Below are 16,557 nucleotides of genomic sequence, written 5' to 3' on the forward strand. Positions count from 1 at the left end.
GAAGAGCTTAAGTCATTGAAAGCTTGTTTTTCATCTGCTGTACTTTCTGCTGAGCTTAACTGAATAAGGCATGTGGCTGATACACGGACACTTGTACCTTGGGCCTACCTGCAGAGAATTTTAGAAATCAGAATGGAACAAATCTTAAGGTTTGTTAACACTGAAGGACAGTGAGTCCTGAAGTGGTCAGGCAGTTCCGTTGTAAGTCACTGCCAAGTGAATTATTTATTCTAGTAAGTGGAAACACTGAGGAATATGTGAATATGACTTGAAAGTTCATCCTGTTTTCGTAATTCCAAACCATCTCCTAACCCTGCTGGGCTTCTAGGGGAGGCAACTGTTGTGGCTTTATGCTTTTAGTGTGCTGCTGGTTCAAAAATAGTAGTAATGAACACAAATTAATAGGGAGCATATTCCAGGGGCTCTGTTAGCAGGTGAGGAGGGTCCAGCTGCACACTCTGCTCTCTGTACTCCCCCAAACAGCCTCGAGCATCAATTTGGTGCTTTTTATTTTACTGCTCCATTTAATAACAATAAATGCTCCCTGGTGTCACAGGCCTGGAAGTGACGTGCTCCTGTCACTGCAAGTTGAAAAGGGAGGGGCTGAAGTATCACACGCCCTGTTCTCCACCCATAAATTTTGTTTTTCAGTGATCTTTGTTTATAAACCTTTGGTTTAGTTGGGAAAGGTGTATCTCCAGAGATAACTATCTCTGCAGTAGGGAATGGTGTACCTCCAGAGAACTATCTGTAGTTGTCCCATTCAACTCAGAATTCTTTTCTAAGCTAAAATTTGGAGTTTGCTGTTTGTCTGCTTAGTTTTGGGGAGCCCTGCTCAGAACCAGCTTGCCTCCAAAAATGTCAGGCACTGGGATTGCAGAAGGCAGTGCTGTCCCCAGAGCAGTTCTGGGTGCTTGGATAGGGAGTTCCAGAAGGTTTTATTTAGAGCTTGATTACCGTGATGAACTGTAACATTCTGAAACTGGTTTAAGGATCTGAAAAGAATTGGTCTTCAAGGGTTCTAGAATTTTTCAAGTGATTTGTCAATGATTGTATGATTGGGCTAATTTTTCCTGTGTATGCAACAAAGTCAAGCAGTATTCTGCATTTTATCTACTTGTCTTGACCCAAGATGTGCAGGGTAGTCATCTCCAGCCTGTACCATCCCACTAGGCTCTTACTCTTAGCCTTACCCTATTAACAACGTTATTAATTACCGCGTTTTTCCAGCAGCCCCAGCCCCGGGGCGGGCCCCGGGACTCGAACCTGCGGCCCCGGGATTCTAACCGGCGGCACCGGGTCTCGAACCTGGGGCCCCAGGTCTCGAACCTGCGGCCCCGGGACTCGAACCTGCGGCCTCGGGTCTCGAACCTGCGGCCCCGCCGCCCCGCGGGGCGGAGCTTCCACCAACGGCGTGCGGCGGCGGTGGGTCGGGGGCGGCGGGGGGTAACGGGGGGCAGCGGGCGGGGGGAGCGGGGCTGAGGGCACGGGAACCCCCCGGCGTCGGGAAGGGCCGGCCCAGCCGTGCGGGACAGCGCGGGGGCCCCGCAGGCCGCCCCGGGGAGGGAGGCCGGCCCGCCCGGCGCGGTGGTACCTCAGGGCCCCTCTCAGGCCCGGGCGAGGCCGCGGGGCCGCCCCCGCCTCGGTCCGCGCTCAACGGCGCTTGTCCTCCCTCAGAGTTCGGAGCAGCCTCAGGGGTGCTGGGCTCAGGAGCCTCCATGGTGGACGTGGCAGCCCCGAACAGGTCCCGGTGTCCGCGAATGCCTGGCAGCGCTCTGGCCCCCGGTCCCCCATGAGTTCATCACTGCTGCGCTCTTCTTCGTCCCAGGTAAAATATGAAAGTGCCGTTAACAATCCGCTCTATTTTTGGCAGGAAATTACTCACTGTGCTGCCGACGGCTTGAGTCATGGACCACAGGTGGTACCACTTTGTACTGCGGAGGGTTTCAAGCCAAGGGCCACGACCGTGAGGAACTTTTTGGAATGGTTTCTATTTATAATATAAACGTATTTCAACTTAAAATAAAACGCTCGAGTTTATTATCAGGGAACTTGTCGCTTGCTTGTGTTGAAATGCATTCCATATCTCACCTTTTATAGGCACTTAGCCCAGATCATGAGAACAGCATCATTAAGAAACAGAGACAAGAACTCCAGCTTTTAATTGCAGAACTGAAAGAGCGTGACAGGGAGCTCAATGACATGGTTGCTGTGCATCAGAGACACATCCAGGCCTGGGAAGGTGATCGCCACAAAATACTGACTTTAGCAGAACGATGCAGCTTGTTGACCAGTAAGTGCTGCGAATATGAAGAATAAGATTTTGGTCTTTTAAGTATATTCAGGTGCTTTGACCCCTCAGTAAGAGCTTTGCGTCATGTAAAGAACCATTTCCTACCTTTCGGCCTTTAAATTGCATTGTCTCTTTCTGAGACCTAGACTTCCACCATGGTACTGAAGTGATCTGATCTGGGAGGGGGTGTGGTAATCAGAAGGCTCTTTCTCGTTTGAATGTGTAAATTGCTTCTGTGAATTCTTTAAAAAATAATCTGATTAAATAAATGTGGGGGAGAGAGAACAATTTGCAACTTGCTGGTATGCTGCAGAGCCCTGTGCCCTGAGGTTATGCTGCACAGCTCTGACATCACCCACAAACCACCCAGTGAAACACCTGGCAGCTCTGAGCAGTTGTTCATTTCTGAATCGCACGATTTTAAAACAACTGGATTAAATTATTTCTGAGATTTAAAAAAAAATCTTTCTGAGATTTAAAAAATTGCATGACGGTCTCTGAGCTGTTTTCTCACAGACAACCTTGTCTCCTTTCTTTTCAGGTGAGCTGAACAACAAAAATGCAATTATAAAATCACTGACCAAAAGGTTAAAGTTCGTAGAATCTCAGCAGAATGACAGTCAGGCAACACTTGAAAATACACAACAGAAGTTTAAAGAGCTGACTCAAAAAGTAACAGATTCATCTGTTCACTGCCAGGCTCTGGAGGTAGGGGTCAAGTAATGCTCTGGTTTTGCAGTCTGTGCATGTACAGGATGCCAGTGGCATTTGAGAATTTCACTGGTGAATAAATAATTCATATTAGGGCTCCTGAGTTGCATTTGTCTTTTAGTACAGTAATGTGAGATCAAAGTAAAGGTCTTATTTGTTGTGTAAAAAAAGAGGGTGAGGGGAAATACTTTTCTAAGCTACAGTTTGGAGTTTGCTGTTTGTCTGCTTAGTTTTTGGGAGCCCTGCTCAGAACCAACTTGCCTCCAAAATTGTCAGGCACTGGGATTGCAGAAGGCAGTGCTGTCCCCAGAGCAGTACTGGGTGCTTGAATAGGGAGTTCCAGGTTTTATTTAGAGCTTGATTACTGTGATGAACTGTAACATTCTGAAACTGGTTTAAGTATATGAAAGTAATTGGTCTTCAAGGGTTCTAGAATTTTTTTAAGTGATTTGTCAATGATTGTATGATTGGGCTAATTTTCCCTCTGTATGCAACGAAGTCAAGCAGTATTTTATCAAGCATTTTGTCTGTCTAATTGAACTAAGAAGTGCAGGGTGTTAAGACCCTTGATCACAAGCAAAGTGGAGAACAATTTTTACTCCAGCCCTCTTTCCTCCACCTTGCTCAGGATCCCACATTTGCCACTCACAATGTTTAAATAACGTCATGGATGCATTTGCTGGAAAAAATACTGACTTTGAATCACTGAAGCAATAGCTGACACTTATTTCTGTTCTCTAGGAGAAAAATCAGGATCTCCACTGCTCAGTTTTGGAGCTGTCAGTTAAAACAGGCCAACTACAAGCAAGAGAACAGGAGCTCCTCACTATGCTTAGGCTGAAGGTAACATCTGTCTTCTCATGGGCACTGGATGTGGTCACTCTGCAGTGCAGTTGTTGGTGACTGTACCACGGGGGTTCTGTCACTCTTGGCCTCTCTCATGTTTAAATCTTAGGCTTGTTTGAGAAGGGAAAAGTGGTCAACAAACAACAAACTGGTTTATTTTCATAAACAAGCCCATTTCCAGGCTTTGATTTTGGTTTTTGTTCCTCAAGAGCTCAAAAGAAAATCTGTGAAGTCACTGTAACTACTGCAGTAGGATACATTGTTGGTTTGTCAAAATCCATCCATAATATAAAAATTAAGAATACATTCTGTTTCCTGTTTCAGGACAATGCTTTAATTGAAACAACTGATCACATTAATGAGTTTACGTGCAAATTAAAAAAGCTGGAGAGTGCATTGCGTGCAGTGAAGTCAGAGGATTTCTGTCTCAACAGAGAACAGAAAGAGCTCAGACTGACACTCAAGGAGCTAATGCTTCAAACAAATAAGCTGAAAGGTAAATGTTTATTCTGGGTTCTTAATTTAGTGTAGACCAGCACGGTTCCTTTTCATTCTGGGAAATACCACATTTTGTTTTGTAGATGTCCTCTCTGAAAAGATGGAGGAGAACAGCAAGCAGCACGAAGAAATCCTTCACCTGAAACATGAAAATGGCTGCTTGAAGAGTGAGCTGGCACTGGCAGGTAAGGGTGGGCAGTTGGCTTTTCATGCCTTAGCTTTCAACAGCTCAGGGACTCCTAGACAGCAATTCGCTAATATGTGTGAAGGAGGCTGCTTCTTATCTACCTTCCTTGCAGTTTAATAAAGGAATATCCCTTGTGTGCCATTCTTGTGTCAAAGCAATATCTGGGGCTTCTACAGGGACAGTTTATAGAATCTTGTGAAAACACAGTTCACCAAAATGATTACACGTGGAGGAATAAATGGCTCAGAGTGGTCTCTCCTGAAAACTTTTGAGTCTTTCATGTCTCCTCTTTTCCCTCTTTCCCCCATTCCTTTCTGAGAAAGTTAAATAAGTCAGTCAATGAAGCACATTATTGCTGCTAGTAAAATAAATCCAGATGCTGAGGAAAAGTTGAAGGAAAATACTTGATTGTTTAGTTGTCTTATGGGTTTGTGCTCTTTTTAATTGGGAGGGGAAACAGATCCTGTTGATCTTAAGAAAATGCTTTTGGTTTGGTTCAGTACCACCTTCTACTGCTACACAGCATTAGCAAAAGCACTTGCTTTTGTGTCTGCTCACTGTGAGTAATTAAACAATGACCTGTGTTTTGAAACAGTGGAGAAAGCCGAGAGGAAAGATGAACTTTATCTGTTTGCCAAGTCTAAACAAGCGCGGATTGAAAAGGAGTTATCCAGTTTGCGACAGGTACAGCCCTGATCGTGTTCCTGCTCTGAGGTTACAAAAGCATTTTCAGGAACATCAGACCTGCTTGGAACAGTGCAAAAAACTTAGATCTGGCTATTATTAATTATTAATTAAGGAAAACTATCAAATTTTCTGTTTCTACCATGCTGGGGTAGCTGTACAATGTTAATTTTTTGGTGTTAAACCGCACAGCCCGTGGTGCCAGGCTGGGGAAGTCACGTGAAGGGCAGCAAGACTGGGGTGTACACACCTGCCCAAGGTGAACTCAGCAGCCTGAGGGACATGGTCTGCTGACAGATCAAGAGAGACTTAAACCCTGTGTGTTCACCTGCTCTCACTTGAGGTTCTCAAGGCATGTTCCATTTTTTTTAATTGCAAATAATTGGTAGGTATGTTATCTTCTGCATTAGTTTCACCAAAAAATCCCCTGCAGTGAAAGCCAAATCCCATGATCACCTGCAGTTCTATAACATTGAACAACATAATAACAACATGTACTAAATATCAAGTAACGGTAATGATATTGTATTTGTGGTTCCATCTTAGAAGAGCACTGAATTCTTTAATAGAAATCCTGTTTATTGCCACAAAATGTTATTTTCCTAATACATGCAAAGATGTCCTCTCAGATTTGGAAGTCTGTGACAATAGTTTGGCTATGGGTATTAGTTTATAAAAACACTTGAGGGTGTTTTTTGGAAGACAAGCGATTTTCCTGCAGCCCAGACTTTCACTAATGCCCATCCCTATCTTTACCAGATCATTTCAAAACAGAGTGACTTACAATTCCCTTATGGCAACTCAGAGAACCCTCAGGCCTCAAGGCAAAAGCATGAAAAGATGGCAAGCAGAAGGAGGTAAAGTAATCTTTTTTTTTTTTTTTTAATAGTTTGTTCTCAGAGAGAGAGACTTCACTGTTCAAACACAACTCACATCCTCCCAGAGGTGTGTGCTGGGTCAGGGTGGCTTTGCTGGACTTGACCACAAACATCCAGTGAAGTTCTCAAATACCTTGTTTTTTATTTGGTCAGGAGACACCATAAACATCAGTCACAGACTGAAGTGTTGTGTCAGGCCAGACAGCTCATGATTTTTTAGAAAATGAAATAGTCTGGTGGTAGGGGTGTTAATCTGGCTTGCTCCTGCTTTTGTTTAAAAAGCGAAGTTTATTTCAGGAAGTAAACTTTAAATTAGGGAATTGGTGCACACCCTGGAGGTTCAGATAGAATCACCACACTGTATAAAACATGAGGAAATCTCAGACTGATTTTGGAAAGTAACAGCCAAATCTGGGCAGAGTTCTGTCAGGTTTTGGCAGGATACATCTGCCTGTTGGCATTTGAGCTCCCACAGAGCTGTGGCAGCAGCCCGTGTTAGTGTAGAGCTTTGGGAGTGCAGTGGTGGGTGCTCTTTACCTGCAGTGTTTCTGACTTGTTTTTATCGTGCCGTTGTAGCACAGGGGTGACATTCTCTGCCTCTGAAAGCCACAGCAAGACACACATGGGTAGGACTGAGGGCAGCCACAGGATGTACAAGGAGTGGGGAACTGCACCATTTCCAGAAAGTAGGGTAAAAACCACCCTTGAGATGTGTGGAGTAGATAATAGACAGTTACTGAATGCATCAGACTTGGAGGAAACTACCTCAGCCTTCTTAAAGCCGTGTCAAAAAGTTGTGAAAGGCTTGGCTGTCCTCACGGAAGAAGGAGAAAAGCAGGATGTTGCATCAAGCTTTGATGAGCTAGACAGTGAAATATTTCGTGAGGCAAACAATACAAGACCATTGAGAAACAGGGAAATTGGTGACAAGGGAGTGGAAAGCAGAGACCAGCAAACCTTTGAGGCATCTATACCTCCATATGAGCATTGGCGTAACATCAGAACTCGTGTAGATTTGCAAAGTACTTTGATCCAGAACGGCACCACGTCTGACAAAACTGGTAAGAAAAATAAAACCTGGGAAGAGAGACCTGGAATTCAGTCTGGCCAAAAAAGGAGAGAGTCTTCTGGGATTCGCAAGTCTGAATCTGACTCCTGCATTGGTAACTCCAGCACAAGTGGAAGTGCCCGGTGGAAGCCAGTGTCAGATCAGGAATGGCTGGAGATTTTCAAACCCATAGAAAGAGATGGAAGCGTATGCAGTGGAAAAGATTGCAGCTGTTTGGATTCTACTCAATAGATGGAATGTGCCAGCTCATAAAGGTTATGAGCTTTTTACATTTAAGAGATTGGTATGAGCTGTAGTTATGTAGAAGCTTGGGTGTATAAGCTCTCAATAGTATCTCAAGTGATGTTTATAAAGTAACTGTTTTTTTAAAATTAGTCTACCAACTTGAAAAGCGGCGAATTTAAAATAAAAATAGCTCTTAAAGTATCATGATTCTATTTTTATGCATTTATTGTTTTCTCATCTCTTATCCTCAAGAGCTGCGTGGGCAGGAGAAGCTGCAACACCACAGAACTTGCCATATAAACTAATTGAGAAAAACACAGATTTTAAAAATCTTACGATGTTACTTGTTACTCTGGTGGGTAAAATATGTTCTGCCCAGAGTTGTGCAGTGGTGTTTCTGTGAGGCAAGGAACAGATCCAGGTTTTATGTGATGCTTTGGTGACTGTGTTATTTCTGTTGAGAAATCACACCATGGCTGGGCACGAATCTAGGACAGGCTCTGAGCACAGGCTGCTGCCTCACTCAGGGCAAGAAACAAGATGGCAAGATTGAAAGGACAGCAATCTGTCCACTCTCCAGTTCATGGGACTCTATCCCTCTGTTTATGCTGGGGGAGGAAAAGGACACATGGGGGATTAGCAGAAGGAGGTTTCTAATGCTCAGAAATGTTGGAAAAAGACTCAGGTGTCTCAGTGGTGTGGGAAAGTATCCAAGATAAAAATGCTGCTTCACATTTACAGGAGTGGCTTTATGCTTGCACAAGCAAAGGCATCCAGAGCTGGGGCTTGCTGTGGATTTGTTGTCTTGGTTCCTTTATCTCCTTTCAAAAAAATGATTTACCAGCTCTATTTCAGAAGGATTTCTGAAGTTTTACAGAGATTTCGTAGCTGCCTTTTAACCAGAGGAGAATCTTTCCAGCTGGTAGTTTGACAAGTACAGTAAATGAACAGCTGTTTAAACCTGCTGTGAATGTTTGCCAGCAAGTCTGCCCTACATCCAACCAGATTAATGTTATGGAACAGGGAGATCTGATGTATGGATGCTTTCAGTCTGCGTGGCTTTTAAAACAGAAATATCATAGAAATCGCTGCTGCAGTGAGACAGACCTGTTCAGAAACAAGGTGAATGGGCAGCCACTGAAAAAGAATGCTGTCCTGGCACATTCCCCCAGGGCTTAGCTGAGCCTCATGTGTGGTGTGGGCTCTCTCTGGTTTCCACTGTCTCTAAATCATTCAAAGGACTCCCCTTACATCTACCCTGACCTTTCTTATCTATTCCCCCAGCAGCACCAATGACACACTGCCATCCCTCCAAATCCCTTCTGAGGCTGGACAATGAAAACTGCTTTCACTTTTTGTCTTGTCCTATTTGTCTTGCCCTTAAGTGAATTTTAGGGGAAAAGGAAGAGTCTCAACCCAGACAGTGCATATAGAGCAGAGATCCCTCAGCGCGGGGGGGCTGTGCTGCCCATTTGGGATTTGCTGCTGAGCTATCCGGTTTTCTTGATGCCCACACTTGGTCCTGGGGCCCTGCTAATTGGAGATGGATTGGCTCAGTGCAAATCCCAGACTGTCTGCTCTCCAACCTCTGCTGACTTGGATTTACCGGGGAACAAATCCTCGCCCTCTAAATGGGAGGAAGGCAGGAGTATTGCTTCTGAGGAGGGATTAATGGCAGAGACCAAACACAGCATTCCTCCTGGGACTTGAATCTGGATCCTCCAGTTTTCCACTGCTGGTTTCGTAGTGCTGATGATGTAGTTTGTGTTAGGGAAGGGTGCTGGCACCTCCCTGTCAGCCCAGCAAATATTTTTGACATGAGTTCCTGAATTCTGGAACAGCCAACAAGAAGGCTATTTAAATCAAATACCTTCTCCAACAGCAAGGGGGATTGTGAAATCCCAGAGTGCAGGAATGGTTTCTGTGTGCTCTGACTTGGTGACTTCATTTATGTTGGACCAACATTTGCTGCCTTTGGATTTTTATCTCAATTCTTGTTTTAAAGGTGGAGTATCAGCAGGTAGTTAGTTGTTCAGTCTGGACTAAGCCACCTATTCCTGAGCCATCTCTCTGCCTCCAAATCAAAGCTGTTTCCCCCATCCCTCACAACCTGTGTGTTCTCCAAAACCAGCTGTGCCCATCACATCCCCTCCCGTCCCTGTTCCAGGCTGCTGCAGCTTGTTCCCTCACGTCTGCACAGAACCTTTCCTTGTCAGAAGCACAGAAACATGAGCTTCTCTCTCTTAAAAGAGAGCCTGTTGTATCCCAGTGTTTTACTGGAGTGAAATGGGACACAGCAGACACTTGTGAGCTGGCCACTCTCATGAGGGCTTTTTCCCAGATTGAATTTCATTTAAAAATACACCTATTTGTAAGAGTCTTGACAGGCATAGAATGCATTGTTACACCAAAATATCTAAAGAATATTTAATTAAATGTTATCAATTCAAATATAGTATTTTTTCTAAAATACACATCCTTTTAAATTATTTACTGATCCAGACTGTGCTTCTGTTGTGTTCAGAAGTGTGATGATTATGGTTTGCTCCTGTATTTAAAAACAAATAAAGTAAAGCCTCTTTGGGAAAGCTTTCCTGTGATCTCTGAGGAGAGATGAGGACTGTAAAAGACTGTGAAATTCCCTTGAAAGGTACACCTACAAATATTCATCTGCCTAAGGGTTGATTAAAACCAAAAAGGGACTTGGGTATGAGAGAAGAGGAGTAGCAGAGTATTGGGAGGAACAAGCTCTGCCTTTTGTGTGCAAGGTTAAATACACACTCAAGCACATGGTCATGTAGCTGATTGGAACTGTTTGAATGTCAAACCAACGTCCTCAGGGAATGAAAGTGATCTAAGGAAGCTGTTAAACACGGGAACACTCGGAGGAACAGGGTAATCCCTGATGCTCCATGGTTTTCTTGGCTCAGGGCCCACGGTTATTTATGTTGTCCCACGATTTTCCCTTGAAAGTTCAAAAAGGATGGTGATACTGTTTCTTCCAATGTCTTAATTTCTTTTTTAACAGTGAAGAAAACACGGGTGTGAGTTTCTACCACTTGGATTCTCCCCGTTTGACAACCGCCCAGGAGAGCAACACATCTCAGAGATCTGTGGAATTCACTGGTGAAGACTCCCCTCTGCACATCAGTGACCTGGCAGTGACTAAGCCAACAAACAGATGCTGCAGTGCTGCCGTGGACACAGTCAGTATCTTATTGCAGAATGTCCTTGGTTGATTTTAAGGGGAATTATGACTGCAAATGTCTCCTGGCGTGGAAGAACTAGGGACTCAAATGATGAGACAGCAGGCTTAAGGCAAAGGTGACAAAATACTTTTTCAAAATAGCTCCTCGTTGTCTCAATATGTCTTGGACAGCAAAAGTATAAATGAGTTTTGGAAATACATATATAAGCTTTTGGAATGAAAAACTTTAGGAGAATGGATGCTGGCTAATAGGTAATTCCACTGAGTATCTGAGTACATGTGGACACAGTTATCAGAAGCTGTTGGACACTGTTTCTTTCCTGTTCTGCCTGGTTTTCCTGCTTTCTCATGTCTTTCTTTGTTCTGCCCTTTATCCCTGAAGTACTGCTCCTGTGTGTGCTCTGTATAAATGCATGTGAAAATCTGCTACAAAACTGACACTAGCAAAGAGCTCTGTCTTTATTAGAAACACCAGCAGTTAGACAGGGCCTGTTACATTGCAGTGCTTTGAACTGAAACATTTCAAGATTAAAATGCTGATTCTTGGTGTGTTATAACCCTTTGAAATATTCCATATTGGTAACTTTGTCTCCCTTTCTGTCTCCTCCAGGACACCAGTTCCATGCTGATGAAGCTGCATCGTGCTGTGGCTGAGTCTGGACAGATGATTGCTCGTCTGAACCTCAGCCTTCTCCCCCAGAGCCCTCACTTTATTCCAAAGAGCAGCCACATGGATATAGTATAGATTGTTCTCCCATAGGTTGAGGTGCTCAGGAATACTGATTGGGAACATCCTATCCCTTATGCTTGACTTGCACTCCATTAGCAAAGCACGAGGGGGATATTGTTTATAAGACAGAGACAATTCCTGCCTGCCTTAGCTGCAAGTACTTGAATTTTTTATAGGATTCTTTTAGAGGATCCTCAAGGTCATGACAGGATTTGACTTTTGCATGTGTCTAAACAGATGGAAGGAAGAAGTCATTTTGGGGCAAGCTGTAGGAGGCCTAGAAAAAAATGAACACTGGTTCTTTCTCACTTGAAGCACTTGAGATGATTTCTCAGGCTCAGTGCACACTCACCACTCTGCTGCCCCAGAGGCTTAGAGTCAGAACTGCTTATTATTCTGTTCATGGAAAGGAGGGCAGTATAGGGAATAGGTGATATATAGGATCGTTTTGGGTATGAATTTAAACCAGACACGCAGCTTTAATAAATTTAGGGGGTTTGTGGGTTAATTTTAGTTCCTTCGTTGCAGGGTCAGAGCATATACTCAGTGGTCAAAAAAAAAAAACCCTATATGTGGCTGTCTGGCAGCTTATTTTATGAGCATGAGCACTGATAGGGAGTTCTTGTTGGGTATGTGGATAGAAGGAATAATTGGAGAAGGAGTCACTTTCTTGTTTTCATAAATATCCATAAGAATTTCTACCCTGTTTGACAAGGAGGTTGTACCATTTGTCTCTAGAAATGAGTCCACTTGTGCTGATATACATCCCAAAGGGAGGATTTAGGCTCTTGGATTTAGAGCAGGCTGCTTTTTCCTCACACATCACCTCCCTCTGAAAATGCTGGACTCCTTTTAGCCTCAGATGAACTTGACCAGAACAACGTTTCTGTAAGTAACAGACAAAGCAATTTTTATAACATTCAGAGCCATAAACCCTTCGCTGTGCTGGGACTGAGTGAGTGAGTGTAAAGGTTGTTGTGCCAACGTTTGCATAAACTGAAAGGAGATTTTGTTCGGCAGCTCCTCTGCAGGATTTCATTCAGCAGGGAAGACAGCAGCAGTTTAGTCTTTTGCAAATCCATGTAGGAGGATTCCTGAAAAGCTCCCTACAACACAGGGCTTGCTTGTGGCTCCTGCCCAGCCCCATCAGCTGTCTGGCTCCTGCTGACTGGTTGGCACATCACAGCTCGGCCACTCCGGCTGCCCATGACTCTGCTTTAGAACCTGAGCCTGCATTTTTGAGCTTGGAAATTGGCTTCTCGTTCAGAACTGGGGCTTCAGTGGATAGAACATAAAGCAGGCTCGTGGGTACTGGGGGAGCAGATCCTGAGCCACATCTGTGAAACTTTGATCTACTTTCAGAGCAGTTCTGGGTAAAAACTCGTCAAGCGTGTTTTAGTTAATCTATGCAGGCCAACTAATCTGTGCTTAAAACCAGGCTTACCTGGGGCGGTTTTAAACTGAGCTTTAAAGCATAATAAATACCTTAGAATTTAATCAGTAAGAATTTGTATGGGTTGGATTCTGTGCCCTGCTTGGGGGAGGGAGGAGAAGAGGGAATTGAGAATGCCAGCTTGAACCTGGCAGCTCTGGAATTTCTGTTCTCCTTTGATTTCCAGGTAGGGTTTTTGCATTACAATATAGACAACAGAACTTGCAGAAACTCTGCACAAAAGCCAGTTATCTGCTGCAGAAGAAAGAGATGCTAAGCTTCCTTCTTAACTCTATGATGTTCCATGAGCATGAAGGTGTTTTCAACTTGATCTTTGTTTGCTTCTCTTTTTATAAATGCATCTGCAATATTAATACGCATTATGGATTTCTGAGATGAGCCTGGCACAGGATTCTAAGTGCATTTCCAGTAAAACTCTTGTGAGTACTGTAACAGCAAATAGATATTAAGGCAGCAAATAATTCCTTTAGTCAAATAATTAAACTTTCCTCAAGCGTGTTCCTCATCCTCTGGGCAGTCAGATCTCGCAGCTCCATTCCCCAGTACCTGCAGGCTGCTTATTGTAGTTAAAGCCCTTCTGTGTGTTACAGATAACAGGATCAAGGATGTGAACATTGTTGAATGAGAGATTGGGAAGTGTTTTCCAGGGCCAAGGCCAAGGGCTGTTTTAGAATATTGTTCTAGGGCTCACAGCCCCAAAAGTAGAATGTATTGAATAGAGCTGTTTCAGAATATCCCAAGCAGCCTTGCCCACAGCAGATTGTTTTTTCTTTTGGAATCAGGAAATTTCTCACTCTCTGATTATTTGTTCCCCTGATGTGGATTGGATGCTTGCAATAGGCACCACATTGTCTGGTTCTGAGGACAAAAGAGTAACCAGATATGGTTAAGATCCTGAACACCACTTGAAACTGAATAAGAACCAGCAACAATGAGGAGAAAAACCGGCAAAAAAAAGAAATCTTCCAGTGCTGACACAACCAAGCTCCTGCCTGCAGAGGGAGGGTATCAGAGCCAGCTGGGTTGTGAAGCTTTGTGGCTTTCTGGGTTTCTCATATAGATCAGCTTCGATCCAGCAGGGAACCGGTGCTCAGTTCCCTCTCAGATATTCCAGCTACAGTCCCTGAGCTGTTTCTCCCCTGTGGAGCCAAACCCTCTGTGCCCGGGGGAGTGGGGGTGGTTTGTAGCACCCTCACGTTCTGCTGTTCCTGCATTAAGCCTGGAGACACTGAGTCTTCTCCCCAAATCCATCGTGTCTGTGGAGTGCAGCTAATGGGGCACTGGGAGGAGGTGGATGCTGAGTAGCTGGAATGCTGAAATGCTCCTGTGCAGAGCTGCTCTTTTCCTAAAAAGAGCCCTGAGGTAAAAGCAGCCGGAGGTTTTATAGGTTGAAGCCAACACTGTGAGTTGCATCCTGAAAACACTGATGTTCAGAAGTTTCAGGAGCAAATCCCCAAAAGTGCTGAGCCCTGTGCTGAGGCAGCAGAGTGGGGAGTGTGTGCTGAGCCTACAGAAATAATCCCATTTGCTTCAAGTGAGAAAGAGCCGGTGGAACAAACGCACCCACAATCCACTGTACATCCAGGACAAGAGTTAGTGACTCTGCAAGTCACTGCCTAATGCACAGTTCCCATTTTCTTTGTGTGTTAAAAGGCACTGAATGGCTGTGATCGGATAAATCCGAAGCAGAGTTGGTAGCAGGTCCAGAAATAACAACATTTGTGCAGCTTCATACACAGAAGTGACCGAATTGATTTTGGTTGTGTTTGTTCGGGTTTAAAATTGCTTTGAAACCATTTGAGGGCAGGTGCACTGACAAACATCAGGGTAATTTCCTCTCTGGCTGCCAGGGATTGAGCCATTCTCATCAGTCAGTTGTTTTGTCTTTAGAGGGAGATTGAAGAACTGAGGAAAGCAGTGAGTAAAGGGCTATATTCAGTTTTGGACAACATAGCATGTGCCACTGCTCCTAAATGGTGACTCAGGGACTGGCCAGGGACACAAAGATCACTCCTTTTCACAAAGCAAACTGGGAAACTTTTATTCCCAAACACCCCTTTGGTACCCCTGAGTCTGTACCTTTCTGTAAAGTGCTTTTACCTTTCTCCTGTTTATATTTTTGCTCTGTGTTCTTATTCTGTTTGCAGTGTAAAAATGTGTGTATTTTTACATGTGGTTGCTTTATATATTTTATATATTTTAAAGGAAACGTTCCTGCTTTTGAATAAAAATCTTTTAATTTTCTGTAGTAGATTAAGAAGTTTCTAACACAGAAGTAATTCTGAGGACTCAATATCAACCCAGCAGTTACAATGGAAAGTTACCTCATTTTTAAACATGATTCTCTGAGTGTCTGAAAGACCCACAAGTGGTGAAAAGATGTGACTCTGTGGGAATGTGTTTTATCTTGAAATAAAACACAGAATTATGCCAAGATTAACAAAGCTATTTTTATAGCTGAGAGCTCAGGTTAAACACTAGCTTGTTTTTTAAGAATCTGAAGTGTGTAATTGTTACAACATAGGAAGTATTTTTTTTATCTTTTTATTTTTTATGGTGGCTCAGACATATTTATAGAGTATGACACAGCCAAGTATGCTTTTTCTTTCTGTTGTTAGTATATTGTTTTTGTTCTGGACTTCTTGCCTTGTGCAGAGAGATGAATAATGTTTATAGGAAGTTCCCAATTAGTGTTGTAAGCAGGAACTGGGAAATGAATTGAAATGGGAGAGCTGTCACCCACAACATGGGCAGAACAACTTTTTCACACTCAGGAGCTGGTTCTTCCAGCAAAAGTTAATAGGATCAGGTGTGTGTGGGCTCTGTTTGCACTGTAGAGCAGCAGCCAAGCATCATGTGACCTTTTTTTTTAGCATTTAACCTGATTTTATCTTTGCCTATTGGGCAAGACACATTCTGTTATCACAGTTTGAACTTATTTTTTAACTAAAAGATCAAATAAGATAATAAAGGTGATACTTTGCTGTGTCTTTTTTGCCTGTTTAACACACTGTCCAACATATTTAATACTTAATTCCTGATGGTCCTGAGCACAGACACAAGCTGGCTGGTCGGTCCTGTGCAGGTTGGGAGCAGTTGGGAACACCTGTGGCAAGTCCCCAGAGCTGTGCCAGCGTTTTTCCTGCGTGGGGGCAGCCAAGGGTGGGAGTCTCTGGCTGCATCCACTGCCACCAATTAATTGCAGTGAAACACAACACTCCATGGACTCCCCTTGTTAACTCTTTCATGTAGTTTTCTGCTTTCTCTTTAATTACCCCGATGACAGCCTTTCTTTCAGGTACTAATTGCCCCAAAATTAGTTGACCAGTTCTGATCAGAGCTGCTGACTGAGGGAAGCTCAGCTGCTCCATCTCTTTGCCAGTTTCCACAAGCCTTTGTAGTGCATTTATTCCTCTACCTGTGCAGAACCTTTCCAGGCTCCGTACTCAGAGTCTCCTGCTGTGGCTATGACAAAAATTCCCCCTAAAAAGCCAGTGATAACAATACCATGCTGCTCACTCTGAAGCTGCCCAGCAGCTTTACAGAGAAATTGGTGCAACTTCCAAGCAGGAGCTGTGGTCTCTGTTTTAAATGTGTTTGAGTTTACTGGATGAATTCTGAGCTTGAACTCCTTGTGAGTTTAAAATGCCCCACTGATGGCTTTAAAATCAATACAGAAAACTGAGCTCAAGTGGTGCAACAAGGATCTGCAGAGCTCTAGGATTCTGTGTCAGGGCTGCCCTGGTTTTGTGGAATGGAAAGAAGGGGAATGTTG

At 43.8% G+C, this 16,557-nt stretch overlaps 1 protein-coding gene across 3 annotated transcripts; it reads left to right on the plus strand.

Annotated features, from left to right (window-relative positions):
• The first annotated feature begins 36 nt into the window (after positions 1–36).
• CCDC62 (coiled-coil domain containing 62) lies at positions 37–15,772 on the plus strand. 3 transcript variants are annotated; one of them, XR_005563206.1, is made up of 12 exons: positions 37–149; positions 1,678–1,828; positions 2,101–2,293; positions 2,835–3,001; positions 3,746–3,847; positions 4,175–4,346; positions 4,432–4,533; positions 5,131–5,219; positions 5,979–6,076; positions 10,420–10,597; positions 11,210–12,217; positions 12,949–15,772. XR_005563206.1 is itself a non-coding variant. In XM_027739749.2 (11 exons), the coding sequence occupies exons 1-11, from the start codon at positions 133–135 to the stop codon at positions 11,342–11,344; spliced, it is 1,404 nt and encodes a 467-aa protein (XP_027595550.1). In that variant the 5' UTR covers positions 37–132; the 3' UTR covers positions 11,345–12,826. The 3 variants fall into 3 exon arrangements, 2 of the variants coding, with proteins under 2 accessions (XP_027595550.1, XP_027595549.1); XM_027739749.2 differs by lacking the exon at positions 12,949–15,772 and having other exon boundaries at positions 11,210–12,826; XM_027739748.2 differs by lacking the exons at positions 10,420–10,597; positions 11,210–12,217; positions 12,949–15,772 and adding an exon at positions 6,674–7,593.
• Positions 15,773–16,557: the final 785 nt, after the last annotated feature.

This window comes from Pipra filicauda, unplaced genomic scaffold (genome assembly GCF_003945595.2).
Source record: "Pipra filicauda isolate LSUMZ 115617 unplaced genomic scaffold, ASM394559v2 scaffold192_size1418226_pilon, whole genome shotgun sequence".
In the NCBI taxonomy this organism is placed as follows: Eukaryota; Metazoa; Chordata; class Aves; order Passeriformes; family Pipridae; genus Pipra; species Pipra filicauda.

Coding starts and splice junctions, on each gene's coding strand:
- CCDC62 (XM_027739748.2), top strand. Junction 3,848..4,174: donor TCACTATGCTTAGGCTGAAG/GTAACATCTGTC, acceptor TTCCTGTTTCAG/GACAATGCTTTAATTGAAAC. Junction 4,534..5,130: donor GAGTGAGCTGGCACTGGCAG/GTAAGGGTGGGC, acceptor GTTTTGAAACAG/TGGAGAAAGCCGAGAGGAAA.